This window comes from Tursiops truncatus, chromosome 15 (assembly GCF_011762595.2).
Source record: "Tursiops truncatus isolate mTurTru1 chromosome 15, mTurTru1.mat.Y, whole genome shotgun sequence".
NCBI classification, from domain to species: domain Eukaryota; kingdom Metazoa; phylum Chordata; class Mammalia; order Artiodactyla; family Delphinidae; genus Tursiops; species Tursiops truncatus.
The window spans coordinates 86,004,301-86,022,034 of record NC_047048.1 but is presented as its reverse complement, the minus strand read 5'-3'; the positions used below and the strand labels follow the sequence as shown (position 1 = coordinate 86,022,034).

The 17,734-nt window shown below is 63.6% G+C and overlaps 1 protein-coding gene across 1 annotated transcript; it reads right to left on the bottom strand.

Annotated features, from left to right (window-relative positions):
• Positions 1 to 808: 808 nt before the first annotated feature.
• ABHD16B (abhydrolase domain containing 16B) lies at positions 809 to 4,857 on the bottom strand. Its single transcript, XM_019951245.3, is given in 4 exon segments — positions 809 to 2,089; positions 2,092 to 2,205; positions 2,208 to 2,994; positions 2,996 to 4,857. Coding segments are annotated over 4 exon segments (1,410 nt in total). The 5' UTR covers positions 3,146 to 4,857; the 3' UTR covers positions 809 to 1,730.
• Positions 4,858 to 17,734: the final 12,877 nt, after the last annotated feature.

Sequence of the window (17,734 nt, the reverse complement as noted above, 5' to 3'; positions counted from 1 at the left end):
GGAGGTCTCCAAGGTGTTTGCCCCTGCCTGCGAGCGCCACGGCTCACGTACTTCGGCGGGTCAGACTCAGGCCGCTTGCGATCCCTCCGAGGCCTGACCCACTGACCTTGGGGCTCTTTTTTTTTTGCGTCTGTCCTTTTTGTAGGGATTTTAAAGTTGTATGGGGGTTGCGCAGAAAAAGGCGCGACCACGAGTTGCTCTCTTCTGGCTGGAGGCGCCCTTCGACCCCGTGTTCTCTCACTTCCTTTTCACAGCAATCCGGTGAGACAGATGGGGCCCTCCCCACTTTACAGATGAGAAAACTGAGGCCAGAGTTACTTGCCCATCACTCAGCTAGTTGCTTCCTGCAGACTCCGGAGAAGGGTTTGCCAAACTTGTCAAAGGAGAGGTGTGTAGCCATTAGGCAACCCGGTCCCGCTAAAACAAGTCCCACGACTACCCTTCCTTGGCTACTAATTGCCTCTGCAAGCAATCCGTTAGTGCAGGGGCCCGGGCTGCACAGCAGAAGGTGAGCGGCGGGCAAGTGAGCGAAGCTTCATCTGCTCCCCACCGCTCGCATTACCGCCTGAACCTTTCCCTCCCCCTGTCCGTGGAAAAGTTGTCTTCCACGGAACCAGCCCCTGGTGCCAAAAAGGTTGGGGACCGCTGCTTTAGTGGTATTCAAACCCTTGAGGATCTGACCCTTCTGGACAGCATTCCCCCTAACAGCCAAGCCACCCTGCAGGTACTAATCCCTAGGAAGGAAACCCATTCCTTCACCTGGCTGACTCCTCTTACTGTCTCAGCTCAAAGCTCACCTTCTCCCCATAGGTCTTCCTGGTACTTTAGGTCACCTTAAGTACCTGCTTCTGCTTGCACTGGCCCAGGTGCATCCAGGCCAGGTCCTGCTCTGGTGCTGTCAATTATATGCCTGCCCCACTTGCCTTCTTTCAGCTTTTCCAGAGCTTCTAGCTGGAACCACCCTGGCCAGCCCCGTCCCCAGGGGTTGAGGACAGCCAGTAGGCCCTGCTTCATACAATTAAGGGCAGGTGGTAAGGATGCGACTGCATTACAGATGGTGGTGGGCAGAGGGCTTGTCTCTCATTTTGTATGGCATCCCTGAGCCAGGAACAAAGCAATGAGTGATCAGTGCAGGTGTGTCTGTAGTCCCACCTGGACTGCCTGCCACTTACTCTGAGTCTGTGGTTCCACGGTGAACCCCATCCTGTAGAAGCCAGGAATGGGGCTGGGGGAACCCTATGAAGCAGCAGCATCGCACTCCTGGGGAGGTCCAGCTGCTAAGACTTTTACAGCCCTTCCAAAGCCAGTGTTCTTTCATAGTTAGAGGCGACTTGCACAGACGCTTCAACACTCATCTTTCCCAGAGTCATCCTGTAACCCAGGCCAGGTGAAGGACGCCTCCTGTTGTCCCACAGCCCATGTTCACAGCATCCTTTCTAGGTGATCAAGGCACCCATCACACAGTGTTGCCATAAACTGGGTCAGGTTAATCTTTGCATTCCCCTTAGGAGCTGGGAGCAGACTGGGACCGTCCACAAATGTTGGAGGGAGGAAGAGAAAGGAGGCAAGGGGATGCCCCAGTGAGGGAGAGTGCCAGGCCTGCCAGGTCCCTATGCACTGCCCCACCCTCCCCCAGACACAAGGTGGGGATCCCAGGCGGGGATCCCAGGCAGGGCCAGCTTTACTGGTTTGGGGTGGGGGGTGGGAGAAGGGACACGCAGAAGCACAGTCTACAGCCTCCAGGGCAACTAGAAGTCCTCAGGTTCCAGCGGACTGCAGTGGGTCGCCTCCACGTTCTTGAGGTGCTGGCGAGCCAGGAACCGCGCGAGCTGCCAGCGCCGCCGCCGGCTCAGGCCCTGGCCCACTAGCCAGGGGAAAGCGAGCCCGTGCGGGCCCCAGGCCTCCTCGTCCTCCTGCCGATCCTCGCAGCGCGCGCGGTAGGAGCGCAGCAGGGCTAGGCACCAGTCGTCGTCCACGCGGTAGCGCGCGTAGAAGGTGGCCTCCTGCGCCAGGCTGCCGGCACGCAGCCATAGGGTCACGACAGTAAGGCCCTCGCGCGCCATCACGGCGGGGTAGCGGTGCGGCAGCAGCGCAGGAGCAGCTCGTTGCTGCGGTGGCCCTCCACGTCGCCCGACGGCAGGGGGCGCAGGGGGCCCGAGGTGCTGACCACGTCGTCCGGCGTGCGCCGGAGCAGCAGCACCGGCCGGGGTAGTGGCATAACTGCTCGGCCACGTTGAGGTTGAAGTGCTCGCGCACCGTGCGCACCACCAGCCCCTTCCAGCTGTGGGGCATGACCTTCAGCGCCAGCGGCACGAGGTCGTCGAAGGTGGCATCGAGCACCAGTGCGCCCAGCTCCGGGTACGTCATGGTGGCCCACGAGGCCGTGAAGCCGCAGATGGACCAGCCGTAGACCACCACGTGCGCGGGCGGGAAGTGCAGGCGGTACAGCGCGTACTTGACCACCACGTCCATGGCGTTGGCGTCGTGCTGAGGGAACGGCGCGCCCGTGCTGCCCCCGAAGCCCGGGTGGTTCCAGCCCAACACCGAATAGCCGGCCTCCAGCGGCGCCGACAGACAGCCCATCTCGTAGAAGTCGGCGTTGCCCTCGCAGCAGATGGCGAGGCGCAGGCCGCGGCCATGGCTACCCAGGCGCTGGTGGCGGTCCATGAACATGGTGTCGATCTCGTTGCCGTCACAGGCCACCAGCTTGGCGCACCGGCCGTGGTAGCAGTCCACCAGGCGCTCCTGGCCCTGCCGCAGGAGCGGCAGCAGCGCGCGTGTCATCAGGAACATGGAACCAGGGTACACGAACCAGCGGCCCACTGAGTGGGCCAGCACGTAGCTGGCGAGCTGGCCGGGCAGCTCGCTGATCTGCTGCAGGAGGCACTGCGCCTGGCTGCGCGCCCCGCGGGACGGCCGCCCCTGCACGTCTTCGCCCAGCGCCGCGCCCTGCAGCAGCCACATGCCCGCCGCGGCTGCCGGGCACGTCAGTCCCCCGGTGACCGCTGTGGCCCCCGGCGGCGGCGGCGTGCACGTCATCCCAGCGGAGGTCCACAGGCCAGCCGCGGAAGTTGTAGGTGTAGTTTGCTGTCAGGTAGATCTTGAACAAGTGCACCAGTGCCTTCACGAAGCAGACGACACACATGGGCGCCGAGGTGCTGGGCCCCGACAGACAGCCCTAAGGCCCAGTCGCCGGGCCGGGTCGCGCTTGCAGTGGGAAATCTAGGTCCGGCTTGGAGTGCGGTGTCAGGGCCACGCGCGCGCGTGGGCGCGCGTGGCCATCTCGGGACGTGCCTCCTCAGGGCTTGGCCCTCGTGGCCTTTATGACCTGGGCCCACGGGGGCCCAGGGGAGGCGTCCTCTGCCCGGCGTGGGCCGGCTTTGTGAGTCACCATTGCCCGGGAGAGGCGGCACTCTGTGGTGGGCGCACAAAGGGTTCCCGGGCGTGGTGGACCGCGCCCTCCCCCAACACCCCCGCCCGGGCCACAGCCTCAGGACCCTGGCGCGGCCACACCCTCGCCAGGCCCTCTTTGGCCCGCATCCTCCCGGGGCCTCATTAGCCTCTCACCTACCCCCAAGGCCACCTCCACCCGGGCCTGAGCAGCGTCTGGTCCCCTCCTCCTTGAACTGTAGGTGGACACCCAGGCCAGAAATCAACAGTGCTGACCTCTTCCTGGGTCTCACCGGGAAAAATACAGGGCTGCCCATGGCCCTGAACCCCCGCCACCTCCAGAGGCGCCTGCCCTGGTGGGAGAGGGAGCAGAGACAGGACGAAGCAGCCCTGGGGATCAGGCTGTGTGAGAGTCTGCAAAGGCTACGTGGGACCCCCCAGCGGGCCGGCCAGGGGGAGCAGCGAGGCTGGCTGTGGGGCTCTTTGCTCACTTGCCTGTGCCCCTGCCCTCCACACCTTCCTTCCCAGGAAAGGGGGTGAGCGCAGGCTGGAAACCTCCCCCCTGCCCGCCCCTGCCCCCCGCACCCCCCCCAGAGCCGTTCTGGATCCTCTTTCACTGACGCCTGCAGAGGCAATGACCTTCTCCAGGTGGGTCGTGCCTGGCCAATGTTCCTCATTTTCAGCCCCTGGTCGAGCTCTCCTCTCCCTGAAACCACCCCACAAGATGTCCCTTCTCCTTTTCTGGAGGGCTCTCGTGGGTTCTCCTTTCTCTCCTGCACCAAAGTGGGCCTGCCCACCTGAGGGCAGAGAGCAGGGCAGAGTCCATGGGGGGAGGCAGAGAAGAGCCAGGTTCCGGGGGGCTCCTTCAACAGTTGCCTTGACCTGAAAGGGAGTTTGGCAAACCCACCTGGGCCCTCGGAACCCAAGAGGCCTGCCTTGGAGACCCCAGCCCTCTGGGGAGGGGGCGCCAGGCCCCAACAAGTCCTCTCTGCTCTACTGCCCTGTGCAGCTGAGCTGGGGGCATTGCTGGCCCAGTCAACTGCCACCAGGCTTGGGACACAGAACTGAGGACGGACGGCTGCTGTCCTCTGGGGCTGGCGGGCAGGAGGGGTCAATGGGCAGAGTGAGTGAGTTGAGAGGTTTGAGTATCCATCCCCCCAACCCCTGTTTCCAGGTAAAATACAGAACACCCAGTTAAATTTGAATTTCAAATAAACAACCAATACTTTTTTTGAGTATAAGTATGTCCTAAATATTGCATGAGACATACTCATATTAAAGTATCATTTATCTGAAATTCAACTGTAATTGGATATCCTGCTTTTTGGTTTGTTATTTTTTGCTAAATCTGGCAACTCTACCCCCAGCGCCCCTCCCCCAGGCGCTGAGATTCTGATCTTCCTGATTATCCAGCTCCTATCCCAGACTGGGTCGCTTCACTCATCAGTTAGGTCCTGAGGCTCAAGGGGGTGGCCCAGAGTCCACAGGCCCACCTGGGTGAGGGCTCCGCCCCTGTTCCTTCTGCCCTGAGAGCACTTCACTGCTTTACTAGGTCCTGGGTGGCAGCAGGGGCAGTGGGGGGACCACCCCAGGAGGGAGCCCGCAGGGTGCCCTGCCTGGGGTCAAGGGATGGGCAGAGCTGCCCATGGGGATTGGTGGTCCTGGTGCACCTGAGAAGTCTGCCCCGGCCCCGAGGTTAGGGGGGGCGTGTGGGCGTTTACTCTCCTAGGGACCTCTTTCATAGACTCATATCCTGGGGTGGGTGGGGGGGTGCGTGCAGACCCAGAGGCTCCAGGCTCACTTCGCGAGCCCTCAGGAGCGACCCCGACAGCAGAGCAGAGGCCTCGTTCTGTGCTCAGCCCGAAGCCAGGCGGACGTAGCGGCCACGGTGGGGCGGCCCACAGGATCGTCTGCACGGTATGGTGGACACACCACATTTTGTGCTGATTCCCCGGGGAGAGGTGGGGCATGGAGAAGCAGCGTCCTCCTGAGGGTAGTCTCCCATCTTGGTTGGAAATAGAGGCTTCCCTTTGGCCGGGCCCACCTGCCCTTGGCTCCCCCGGCAGAGCAGGAAGCTTGGAGGAGGGGGAACAGCCAGAGACCGGATTCTGGGGGGCAGAGGTCAACGGGCTGGGGCTGCTGGCCCCCCGGAGCCCTTACCCTGTGTCTGGCTTGGCCCCTGACCCCACCCGCCCTGCCCCCAGCCCACAGGAGCCCAAGTGCCCCAGAACCACCAGCTCTGTTGAGACAGGAAAGCACATGACAGGAAGGGAGTCCTCCTCCTGCCGTCCCCTCTCCAGAAGAGCCCCCAGACTGGACCAGTTGCAGCAGCAGTGACCTCTTGTGCCCCCCCCCCCCCGCCGGCCCCGGTCTGCTCAGGGAAGGTGGGGCTGTGTCCCCAGTTTTCGGTGCTCAGATGGAAGAGGCCACCCCCCAGTGTCCACCGGGAAGACATCTGAGCGTGCGTCCCCCCTCCCCCACCCCCTCCTGCAGGGCTTGGCTGGGGTCTCTGACCTCTGGCCTCCACCCCACAGGGCTCCCACCCTCCCCCACTAAGCAGGACTCCCTCCTGGCCGGTTGGGCTCAGCTTCCCCAGAGGCCCCGATGTAGGCTGCCAGCCTCAGAGGAGGAAAGGAGGGAGAGAGGGAAAACCAGTCCCAGAGGCTGGAGGGGCGGCGGCAGGATCAGAGCCCCTGGCAGAGGGTGTCCAGGCTCTGGGGGCAGCACCGGCCCTGGGAAAGCTGGAGCCGCCCCACGGGAGGGGGAGCTGAGTCTGCACAAACGCCTCTGCTCAGGAAATGGGGTGCAGGGAAGGTAGGGGGTGGCTCGGAGCCCGAGGACAGGAGGGGACGTTTCCTGGCGGATGCGGGGTCAGAGAAGGGGCGGAAATGGCCAAGACAGCTGCTGAACATCTGGAATCACAGAGAGTTACCGGCGCCCTCAAGGATGGCGGGGTTTGTGGGGAGCTGTGCACACCCCCGCCCTCTCCTCCTGCCTTCCTGCGGGTCAGTCTCAGCCTCCCCTCCCACTGTCCCCCCCATCAGAGTAAAGCCTGAGTTGGGGTCAAGAGCCCTCCAGGCCAGTCGGACGGGGGCCTCCTTCCCCGGGGGCTCGACCCCCTGGCTGGTGCACGGTGTGTGCAGGCCACAGCCCCGCTCCTAGGGTGGTCCCCGGGGCCCCATGCACGACTGGAAGCATCAGTGCACACTCGGAGCCCCGTGTCGCTGCCGGCAGAGCCCCTCGGGGCGGACCTTACCCTTTCCACTCCTGCAGCCCCCACTCCGGGCTTGATGTAAGGCGATGGCTGCATTATGTTACGCAGTGTCACACAGGCTCCCTGCCACGAGTCAGGCAGAGTGTACGAAAGGTGACCGCGCTCTCCAAGCCCCTCTCTGGTACCCAAAAGTCTTAACCTTTCTCTACTTGCCCACAGACATGCCCACCTGCAGGCCTGTGAGCATCGCCGCATGCCCGCAGCTGGCCAGGGGCCCCTCCTCCCCGTGTGCAGACGCTAACGCCCCAGCGTCCCCTCTGCTGGCGGATGCCCAGGCTTCCAGATCTTCCCTTCGGCGTGGCTGCCAAGAACACCCTTGTCCGAGGACCCTGCCCCTTGGTGATTTCCCCTCCACACCCGAGTCCTAAGAGTGTGCCAGGGTGTGGCCAGATTGCTTTTCCAAAAGTCTGTGCCGGCCTGTGAGTCATGTGGGGAGCTGTCTCTGCAGCAAGGCCAGGGAGTGTGGTGGTTTAGTATTTGCTGGTCTACGTGTGTATAAGTTTAATGAATGTTGACGGATCCTGACCCGCTGACCAGGCACCAGGAGCCATTCCATCAGTCAGGCAATCCAGTCCTGCTTTTTGCCCGCTGCCCCTCGGAGGTCCCTCACCTGTGGGACCCCTGGGCTGGCCAGCTTCTCTCGTGGTGGCCAGATGGAAACTGTGGCCTGGACCTCCGCCAGCCCTGGCTCTGGAGAGGGGAGACTGAGCGGGGCGGGGATGATGGAATGATGGCAAGGATGGGGTACCCTCGGCCTGGGAGTCAGGTCTTGGGGTTTGGGGGTGCTACGTGTTTTCAGCAGGAGACCCTGAAGACCAGTGATGATGGCGGGAAAGGGGATCACCACAGAGGGCCTGAGATGGCTCCTCGCCCACTTGCCCCAGCGACCCCCCTTCCCCCCACCCCCGAGCTGGAGCCCTGGTTCCTGCCCACAGAGCCTCTCCTGGGGACGCTGACTCCACTGGTGGGGGTCTCCAGGGGGCACAGATGTTGCCTTTCCCTCCTGGCTCCTCCAAGCCCCAGAACCATCAACATTTGTCTCCTGGTGTTGAGGCGGAAGGTGGGAGGTGTCTCCAAAGGGGCAACCCACTCAGTGGTCCTTGGAGAACTCTGGGGGCGACCCCGGAGTCTCCCACACCGGTGCCCTGTCACCCTCCTCCTGACACTCCACTCCTCTTTGGAGGTGGGGCCGTTACTGGGACGCTCCCACTCTACCCCCAGCAGCATCCTGCGTCCAGGCAGCCACCCCAAGAGTGAAGAAGCAGGTGGGGGGCGTGGGTAGGGGTCTCAGGAGTGAGCCCTCGGCTCTCCTCTGGAGAGTGGGAGACAGCCCAGGTGAGGACTGGGTGGGGATCCCCTTGGCCTCCAGCTGAGACCCCCAGGGCCAGCCTTCCTGGGGCGTGGCTCTCCCACCTGCCCCGGTGGGTGGGCTGCAGCCAGCTTCCGCTTAGGCCCGGCGTCAGGGCTGGGGGCTCACGAGTGGGGCTCCTTCCTGACGCCGCCCCCCCCACACACCAGAGAGCGGAGGAGGGGGGAAGCGTCTGGAGGTTGGGGGGGGCAGAGTCAGCCCAGAGCAGGGGGGACCCTGCAAGGCCCCCGATATCTCCTGGGGTCTCTGGCACAGGGCCTGCTCTACCCTTCGGGGTGCGCAGCTGGGGGAGGGGGCTCTCCTTGGGCTGCACTGCCGGCACCTCCTGAGCGGATCTAGGTTACAGCCCTCGCGGCTCCTTCTAAGTCTCTTGCGCAGATTAAAAATGGCAACTGTCCTGGAGCTGACCCCAGGGGACCCTGGAAGTTTCCTCCACCCCCCCCCCCCACCCCGCCTGCTCACAGACAGTCTCTGTTCTCAGCGTCTGCTCAGCTCGGGGCGGCTGCTCTGAGGCGCTGGCTCCCCGCCCCTCTCGCCCCCGCCGGTCTCTGGGGAGCTGGCGCGAGGTCAAGCCCACCGCAGCCCATCCAGCCCACCTCCGTGGAGGGTGTGGGCGGGGCCGCTCCAGGGCCCAGACAGGCAGGCCCTTCTCCCCCGTCCCTCCCCTCCCGGCTGCCCCGCTTCAGGCAGAAAAGTGGGGCAAGAACGGAGGGGGGAGGGGGCGGAAGGGAAGGTGTCCGCGCCCCCTCGCCACAGCCGGGGCCCTGAGGGGTCCAGGAGGGGCGCCCCACGTTGGCTCCGGAGGTTTCTCTAGGGGGCTGCCCTCCGGGGGGAGCCCACTTGGACCGCACACACATCACACAGTCATGAAGGCATCACCACCCCCGGCGGCCTGGCTCCGGGACAGGATCTGGGGGCCAGGAAAGCGTCTGGGCCTTTGCCCTAAGCCCACCCAGGAAGGCAGTGGGGCGGGGAGGACACAGAAGCAGAGAGGGCCCCCTTATCCCCCCCTTCCTGTTCCCCACCCGCCCTGAGGATCTAACCGCAGGGCTGCCCACCCAGCCACTTTGAAGCTGCCGGGGCTCCTGCGCCGGGCCCGCCCCTCAGGCTGAGCTGCGTGGGAGCCGGGAGTGACCACAGGGCTGCCAGCAGCCTTTGAAGTGCTGGGGCGAGGCCGCAGGAAGTGGGCGGTAGCCCACCCAGGCCCTGGACCCACCCCACCCGAGGACTGGAGCCCCTGCCCACTGGGCCCATGCACTGGCCACCTGGGCTGCCCAGGTGTACCCTGGTGTGGGGAGTTAGGGGGTCAACTCCCCAGCCTCTGGCGCCCAGCCCTCATTTTGCCCATGCTCCCTCGGGGGAAGCAGTGGGGCCAGGAGTTGGTCCCTCTCCCTCAGCTAAAAATAGCGGGGCTCAGGCTGGGTGGAAACCCCCCTGGCGGAGGAGGAAGGAGCGGGGCCACAGGGCTGGGGCCTGGCCTCGGGGAGTGAGGCTGGGCAGGAAATGCCCGGGTGCCCTGTGGCCCTGGCAGCAAAGGTTCCCTCAATGGCACAGCCCCCCGGAAAGTCCCAGGCGGTGCCTGGGACCCGCGTGGGGCAGGAGTCTCCCAGGTCCCTTGGGTTGGGCCTCGCATCCCGGGGGGGGGGTCCCCCATATCCCAGCTGGTGACCACTGCCTGGGCCTGGCCTTCCTGGCCCCCAGGAAGCCCGGATGGAGCTCGTTCTTCCTCCTCGGTCATCTCTGCGCCTGGTGGTGAGCTGAACAGCCCGCCTCCAATCCCCCCTCACTTTCCCAGCAAGCACCATTCACGGAGGGCCTGCTGGTGGGGGACAGGGCTGAGCACGGCACGGTCCACGGCTGCCCCGGGTGCTGGCTGAGCACAAGTAAGGGCTTGGCCTGAAGGAGGGCTTTTCGGGAGGGAACACCGGGTGGTCGCCAGCCTGGAGTGGGGAGGGCAGGAGACGAGACCAGGAAGGTGGCGAGGAGTTCGCAGCCTGGCCCTGGGAGAGGCCTGGAGCTGAAGGGAACTTGGCATCCTGGAGGAATAAGAACGAGGCCAGTGTGGCTGGAACCTGGGAGCGGGGGTACAGGAATGAGGCCAGGAATGGGGGACAGATCACGTGGGGCCTGGTCAACTGGGGAGAGGGGTTTGAGAGGAAGGCACTTCTCAGAAGCCACTGAAAGATTCAGCAAGAAAGTTCCAGACTCACGTCTGCAGTTCAGAGCGGTCACTGCTTTGTGAAGGAGGGGCTGGGGGCAGGGGCGGGGCTTAGGCTGGAGGAAGGCTCCGGTAGGCAGGGAGGGGCCAGCCAGGGGGGTTGTGTGAGCGGCGGGCACAGCGGCCTGGGGGGAGCGCGTGGGCCGGGTGTCAGGGTCAGCTCCCGGTCTGCTTTCTGGTGGCACCAGCCTCCCGGTTGATTTTCCGAGCGGAGAGCAGCGGCTTAGGCGCTGGCAAGGAGAGAGTGGTACCAGGAGAGGATGGATACACTAACACTTCTGGTGTTCTCGAGAGAAAATATGAATTCTAAACAGGATAAGGAGGAAGCCAGGAGAGGGGAAAGCCGAGTGTTCGGGAGAAAGGAGGGTTGTTCCTGGTGAGATGTCACAGCTGTGGGCGAGTGGGGGTGTGGCCACAGCGGGAGCTGGTGGGAAGAGTCGCTTCAGGGTGGGTGGAGGTTTAGGTGACAACTTGCTCCAAGGTGTGACTCTGGAGTGGGGGACTGGAGGTGTCTGGAGGTGGGGAGGTGGAGGGGACATCCAAAGAGGGCCCTCACGACGTCTCCACGGAGGGCAAAGGAGGCGTTTCTAGCCTTCACCGTCACAGACACCACCTCTGTCACGGCCAGCAGCCCCTGTCACTGTCCCCTAACCACAGTCACCTCCATCACCATCGTCACCTCTATCGCCCTCAGCGCCATGATCTCTTCCCATCAGCATCACCAAAATCCACCGTCCCAGGCACCACCATCACTGGTTCATTCACTCACTCACTCTGTGGGCAATGGTCCTGGCACGGAATTGCACTGGGCTCTGGTCATGGCGATGAGCAACACAGGTGATGTCTCTTCCCTTGGGGAGCTTACAGCCTAGTGGGGCAGAGCGAAAACAAACACATTCAAAGGTTTAGAAAACGAGCATTAGAATGATCCCGCAATCCCACTCCTAGGAATTTACCCCAAAGAAATGAAATGAATTTGTCAGCTGGCAAGTGGTCCGTCTACACCCTGGAAAGAAAAGGAGTGGATAACTGATGCGCAGAATGAGCATCGCTGCTAAGGGAAAGGAGCCGGGACCAGAAGACCCCATTCTACGTGGCTTTGTTTGTGTGAAATCCTGGGAAAGACAAAACTATAGTGACAGAGAGCGGATCAATGGTGGGCAGGGCAGGGCAGGGCCGGGGGGCCGGGGGCAGAATGAACAACAAGAGGCTGAGGGGATTGGGGGGTCATGGGAATGTTCTGTATCATAATAGTGGGGGTGGTTACACGACTGTTTGTCAGAGCTCATCAAATCGTATGCTTCAAACTGGTGAATATCATTGTATATAAATTATACTCCAATAAAGCCTCATTTTTCCAAAGACGTTAAGGATTGTGACTGGAGTCAAGGAGAGCGTGCGGAGGCGCTGGGGACGGAACCGAGGGCTGGGAGCGGTAAGGGCTGGGTTTGGCCTTGTCTCCCTGGCAGAGGTGTCATTCCTCTTGGGTCACGAGCTAAGTCCATGGTTAATTCCCCTTTGGTGATTTTAACTCGGGTGAACAGAGGCAGATCCAGACTCAGGCTGTGCGTTGAGGTAACTCATTTCTATAGGCTGTTTTTAGATGGGACATCGTTTCCCACCCAGGTAACCAGAACAGGCTGGCAGAAGTGTCTGTGAATGGCTAGCGGGCACTTGTGTCGGACTCACCACCGGCCAACAGGCGCAGGCTCGCTCCCCGGTCGGGCAGCCTGGATGCCGTGATATCCTGGCACCGTCAGCTCCCAGACCATTGAGCGGACGGTCAGCCGTGGGCTGACGGTGCCAGCTTGGGGGGCCACGCTTGGGGAGCTGCTGCTTTGCTGCGGGAGGCGGTGCAGGAGCAAGGGGTCCCCGTGGCCTTCACCCCACCTTGACTGTCCCTGGGTTTCTAGTCCTGGGCAGGGGAGGGCTGGGCCGGCCTGCGGTCTGGGCCCTGGGCCCTGGGATTCACATGGAGGAGTGGGCTCCCAGCGGGGGTGGGGGCTCCCCACGGCGCAGGCGACGGTGACCCCCGGGCCTTCTGGCCTCTCCCGTGACCTGTGGGGCTCCCTGAGGAGGGGCCCTGGGCCTGGTGCCACCGGGGGTGGGTCCACACATTGGCGGGCCAGGAGGGGCCTGGGGGAGTGTCAGGGACTGGGGTGTTTCTTTGGTGCTGGCTCTGCTGTCCTTCCCGAAGTCACAGCCGTCGGTGCCCAGGCCCATCTCGGAACTGGTGAGCCCCAGCCCCAGTGGCCTTTTCCCCCTGTGGCCTTGACTGGGGCTGGGAACCTCCGGCCTGGCGTCCTGTGTCCTGCCAAGAGGATGTCCTGTCCTCCAGGCCGGCTCCCGCCCTCCTCCATCCCTCTGGGGCCTCCAGGGACAGAGGTGGGGGTGTGGGGGGTGGAGGGGATTTGGAAGCCAACCGGCTGCCCCCTGGCCAATGGGTCCCTGCCCCGTCTGTCCTCCGGGCTTCCTCCTCCCCCTGGACCCGGATGCAGCGGACAGAGGCCCCCAGCCCAGCACCTGGGGTTTTCCAGGATAGACTCTGGTTCCCCCGCAGGGTGGGGGGTGAGCTGCTCCAGGGAACAAAGGCCAGGGGAGGAGAGGGGAAGTGGGGAGCAGGGCTAGGAAGGGGAGGCCCTGAGGCCACAGCGCCATGGGCTGCCGCCCCCATCCCTCTCTTGGTTTCCTGTCCTGAGCGGGCGTGGCCAGAGTGCGGGGGAAGAGGCTGCGAGTCAGCTCAGCGGCTCCTGCCGCAAGCCTGCCCCTCCTCGGGGGAGGGGGAGGCCAGGATGCGGCATCTCGGCCCGGACGGTGCTGAGAGCTCAGGAATACTGGCTGGTACTTGGGGAGCAGGGACAGAGTGCGCTGAGCACCCGCACCTGTAGGCCCCTCCCGCATCAGTCTAGAATGTGGCCTGAGGGTCCTCGCTGCACCCCCAGCGTCTGTGCTGTGTGCCTGTGCGCGCGCGCGCGCGCGCGCGTGTATGTGTGTGTGTGTGTGTGTGTGTGTGTGTGTGTGTGTGTTTCCAGGAGGGCTAGGTGTCTGGGGAGGGCGGAGACCGTCTATGTGTCCCTGTATTTGTCTGAGTCTCCGTGCATCTGGTATGTTTCCGAGCACGTCCCTGGGCCATGCGTGTGTGTTTGCACGTGCATGTGTGCCTGTGTGTGCATGCACACGCGTGTGTGCTCGAGTCTGTATCCCGGGCACGTGTCTGCACCTTGGGGTACCCACGTGGCCTTCCTGTGTGTCTATATAAGTGGCGTGGAGTGTGCTGTTTCTCCTCTAAGGTCAAGAATGACCAGTCCCCCCCCAGGAAGCCCGGACCCCGGGAGGGGTGGTGGCAGGAAGGTAGCTGCTGGGCCTTCTCCCCCCCCACCCCCAGGCTCTGTCCACCTTCAGCAGCTCTGGCGAGTTAAAAATAGCCCCGGGGCCTCTGGAAGCGGAAGGGGTAGAGGCACCCGCGGGGGGAGGGCGGAGGGTAGAGGGCGGGAGGCACCCCCGGCCCAGCAGGCAGAGGGCGGGTGTCCCGGGCCCACGCCAGCACTCCGAGGCCAGCCAGCCCGGCTCCAGCAGGGCGGGTCACACATCCTCCCGGCCCCACCTGCGAGGCCGCGGGACCCCCGCCTTGGGGCTCCTTGGGGCCCTGCCCTTGAGAAAGCGGAGAAGGCCCTGGGGCAGACAGCCTGGCAGAGCCTTGGTCCCCAGAGGTAGGAGGGGCTCCAGGGCTGCCCCCTCCTGGCCCCCACTTCCCTGGAGCCCCAGGTAGGAGGCAGGTCAGGGCAGGGAGGGAAGAGGACAGACGGCCCCAGGAAAGCATCTTCCCTCAGGGAGGGGTCAGTGGAGGATTTGGGGGTTTTTGTATAACTGTTTATTGACGTGCCACATACATACGGAAAAGTGCACATACCTTGAGTACATAGTTAATGAATTTTCATAAACTGAACACAACTTCTCACCAGCACCCGAAACAGGAGAACAGGGCATGGCCAGCCCAGGAGGCCCCCTGGACCCACATCCCAAAGGCTACCGCTGTTTGACCCTACTAGCTGTCCCGCCCGTTTCTGAAGGTGGCCTGCCGTGGAAGCGAGGCCACTGTGGAGCCGGGAGTCACAGGTGGCTGTCCTCCTGGCTGTCCAGTGTCCCCTGTGTGACAAGCTGCATTTCACTTACATACTCTGTTGCTGGTGGGCAGTGGGTTTTTCCAGTTCAGGGCTATTGCAAAGAGGGGGTCCTTGAACATGCTGGGATGTGTGGTTTTTGTGAACCTGAGCACGTATTTCCTTGGGCCCCCCTAGAAGTGGAGCTGCGGTTGGAATGGTCACAGCTCTCGCTGAGGCTCTTGTGGGGTCCTGTGGACACTCCCAGAAATGCTACAATTTGCTCCTGCTTTCAGCGAGTGCACACTCTGGGGCTCCTAGACTCGAGGCCTGGCCTAGGGCCTCTCCAGCCTGGGCTGGGCCTTGGGCTAGGGTCTCCCTGGGCGAGGCTGTCCTCCACCCCCCCAGGAGGGCAGCGCCCATGCGCCCTCCACCGGCGGGCACGCCCAGAGGAGGTATCCCATCCCGGCGGCCCACACCCACCCTTCCTTCCTCAGGAAAACCTGTGGTCTGATAAGGCCTCCAGGCTCTGGTTTTCAAACCACCCCGGCACCAGGACCCCCCAGGGGAGGAGGGAGCAGAGCCCCGCGCAGCCCAGCCCGCAGCAGCAGCAGCAGCAGCAGCAGCAGCAGCCGCGGACTGGGGAACTGGGCTCTCGCGCTCCCAGACCCCTCCCGAAACAGAGGCACACGCGTGGCCACAGAGATGGTCTCTGAGGGTCCTGGCCGGGTCTGGGGGCAGTGAGGTGGGGCTGGTCAGACCAGGTGGGATGGCTGCTCCTCCCGGCTCCCCCCAGGCAGGGGCCTTCCAAGGCAAAGGCCCCGAGCCCCTCCGGCCCCCTCCCCCGGCTTTCCCCCGCCCTGCCCCTCTCCTGGGTGTGTGGGGTTGAGGGCTCAGAGGAGGAAAACTGCCCCGCAGTTCTCACTCACCTCCCAACACCAGGCAAACACGGCCTCTTCCCAGGGCCTGTCCGCCTTGCCTGGGGCTCCCAGCAGCAGCCCAGGGTGACCCCAGACTCAATCCCGTCAGGAAGATGTGCCCCCAGGACATCCAAGGCAACCGCAGCAGAAAGCCGGGAGCCCGCTCTCAGTGCCCGCCTGGCCCGGGCCCTTTATCGTGCCCACCTGGCCCTGGTGACTGTTACCCCCGTGATAACGATGTTGGCAAGGGAGGTGGCACCTTGGGGCCGCTTTTGTGTCCTGCCGTCTTGCTCAGCCCACTCAGCTATGCCAGGTGGGCTCTTCAGGTGCAGGCTGTCACCCAGAGAAGTAAGTGATTTACCCAAAATCACACAGTGGGCGTTGATCCTAGTTCCGGCCAGGCTGGCCCCTCAGCACCCAGGACACAAGAGGGAATCTGACATGGCCAAGCCCTCATGGAGCACAGGGAGGGGCGAAGGACAGTCAAAAAGTGCAGGCGTTAGGCCAAAGTGGAGCCCTGTCTGGGCGGGCTCCACTCTCCCAGAGCGAGAGTGCACAGCTGTCTTGGCGGGCTGGGGGGCAGGGTTGGGAGTGGGTCCTCAGGACGGCTGAGAACCACCAGGTGGGTAGGAGCAGGAAAGGCATTCTAGGTTGAGGGAACAGCAGGTGCAAAGGCCCTGGGGCAGAAGAACCGCCGCATCTGGGCCCTGGCGGGCTGGCGTGTGAAGCTGGTGTCAGGCAAAGCCAAAGTGCAGGCATGGTGCCCCTGCAGCTGGCAGTCTCCCTTGTCCACAGCAGGTGTGTGGGCCTGGGACCCACCTGTCTGCAGGTCTGGTGGAGGGTGGGGCGTATTCCACTTCATTTCAGGTGCTCCCCGCTGCCCTCGGGCTGGGCTGCCCTGGACGCTGGCTGTGTGGGGCACCTGTGGGAGGGAGTGTCACCAGCTGTGGTGGGGCTGGCTGCATCCCGGAGCTGGGCCAGGGTGAGGGAAGGGTCCCTCGGGGGCTGGCCCCACCTGGGCAGGACTGGAGGTCAGTTTGCCCCATCTTAATGGGGGCCCCTGAGGCCCATAGCACGGACTCTGGTGCCCCACCCCTCAACCGAGGTGGGGAGAGAGTCCTGGCTGGACTAACGGGGTCTGAGGTTGAGGCTGGTTGGAGAAGGGGATCCAAGCCAGGGCGGCCCTCCAGGAACAGCTGTGGGAGCCCCCCAACCCGCCAGGGCCCAGGTGACCCGAGGGTAGGGCTCTGCACGGGACCCCTGCCCAAGCGACCTCTGAAACCCCATTGAGCAGGGGATAGGAGTGCCCTGCTGTCACCCTTCTGCCACATGACCTCCCCTGACCCCAGCCACGCTGGGGTGTGGGCTGCGTGCCCCAGGGTCAGAGGCACCCAAGCCAGCTCCTCTCCTTCGAGGCCTCCCCGCCCCCACTGGGCACCTGCAGCCCTGGCCTTGCTCCACAGACCCGCGTGTCTCCCGCGCCCACACCCGCTCTGGTTTCCTGTCCCCTGAACAGGCACCCGCCGCCCTGCGGCCAAGCGGATAGGCAGCTCCCCCCGCTTCTCCCTCATCGACCGCGTCCACTCCACCCAGGGCTCGTCAGCTCTCGTCCTAAACACATCTCTGGATCATTCGATAGAGCCCGTCTCCTCTTCAAAAGTCTGTGACGGGACCTACAGCCTGTGGAAAACCCCAGAAGCTCCTGCCCGGCAGTCGCCACATGGCCCCATGTGGCCTTTGAGGTCATCGCCCCCCCAGAGGACCTGGGCTTGGCCCAGCGAGGACTTCCCCCCGCCCGGCTCAAGCTGCACGCTGTTCACCTCCGCAGCCACGTCCCCCCCTCCCCATCCGGAGGGCGTCTTGCCCTCGTTCCAGAGATTTGGGCGGGACCACCTCCTGCCCAGTGTCCAGAACTGGGCCTGGTTCCCTCCGGAGTGAGCAAAGCAGGACACACACTCCCAGACACTCTTGTACAAACCTGGCGGTCGCCTCTGAACAAGCACACACAGACCCACACAGACACCCATGCACCAACACACACACACAGCCGAGGAGCCCACAAACACGTGTGCAAACACACAGGCATGACGAAGGCTCATGGCAGCTGTCAACAGAAACAGCCCCGGACAGGCTTCGAGGCAGCGAGATGGATTTCATGCGGTCTCCTGCAGCGGGGAGACTCCACTCCAGCTGAGACAAAGATGCAGGGGGTTCAAAGGGAGAACAGACTGGGACAAAGCACATTTTGGGGTTTGGCAGCATGGGGATTTCTTTTTTGCCTATGCTGCACGGCATGCAGGGATCTCAGCTCCCTGACCAGGGATCGGACCTGTGCCCCCAGAAGTGGAAGTGCGGAGTCTTAACCACTGGACCTCCAGGGAAGCCCCAACATTGGGATTTTTTGAGCAAAAGGACAGTGTGGGGGGCTGGAGTCACCTTTAGGGACATGACGGGTGCAAGTGG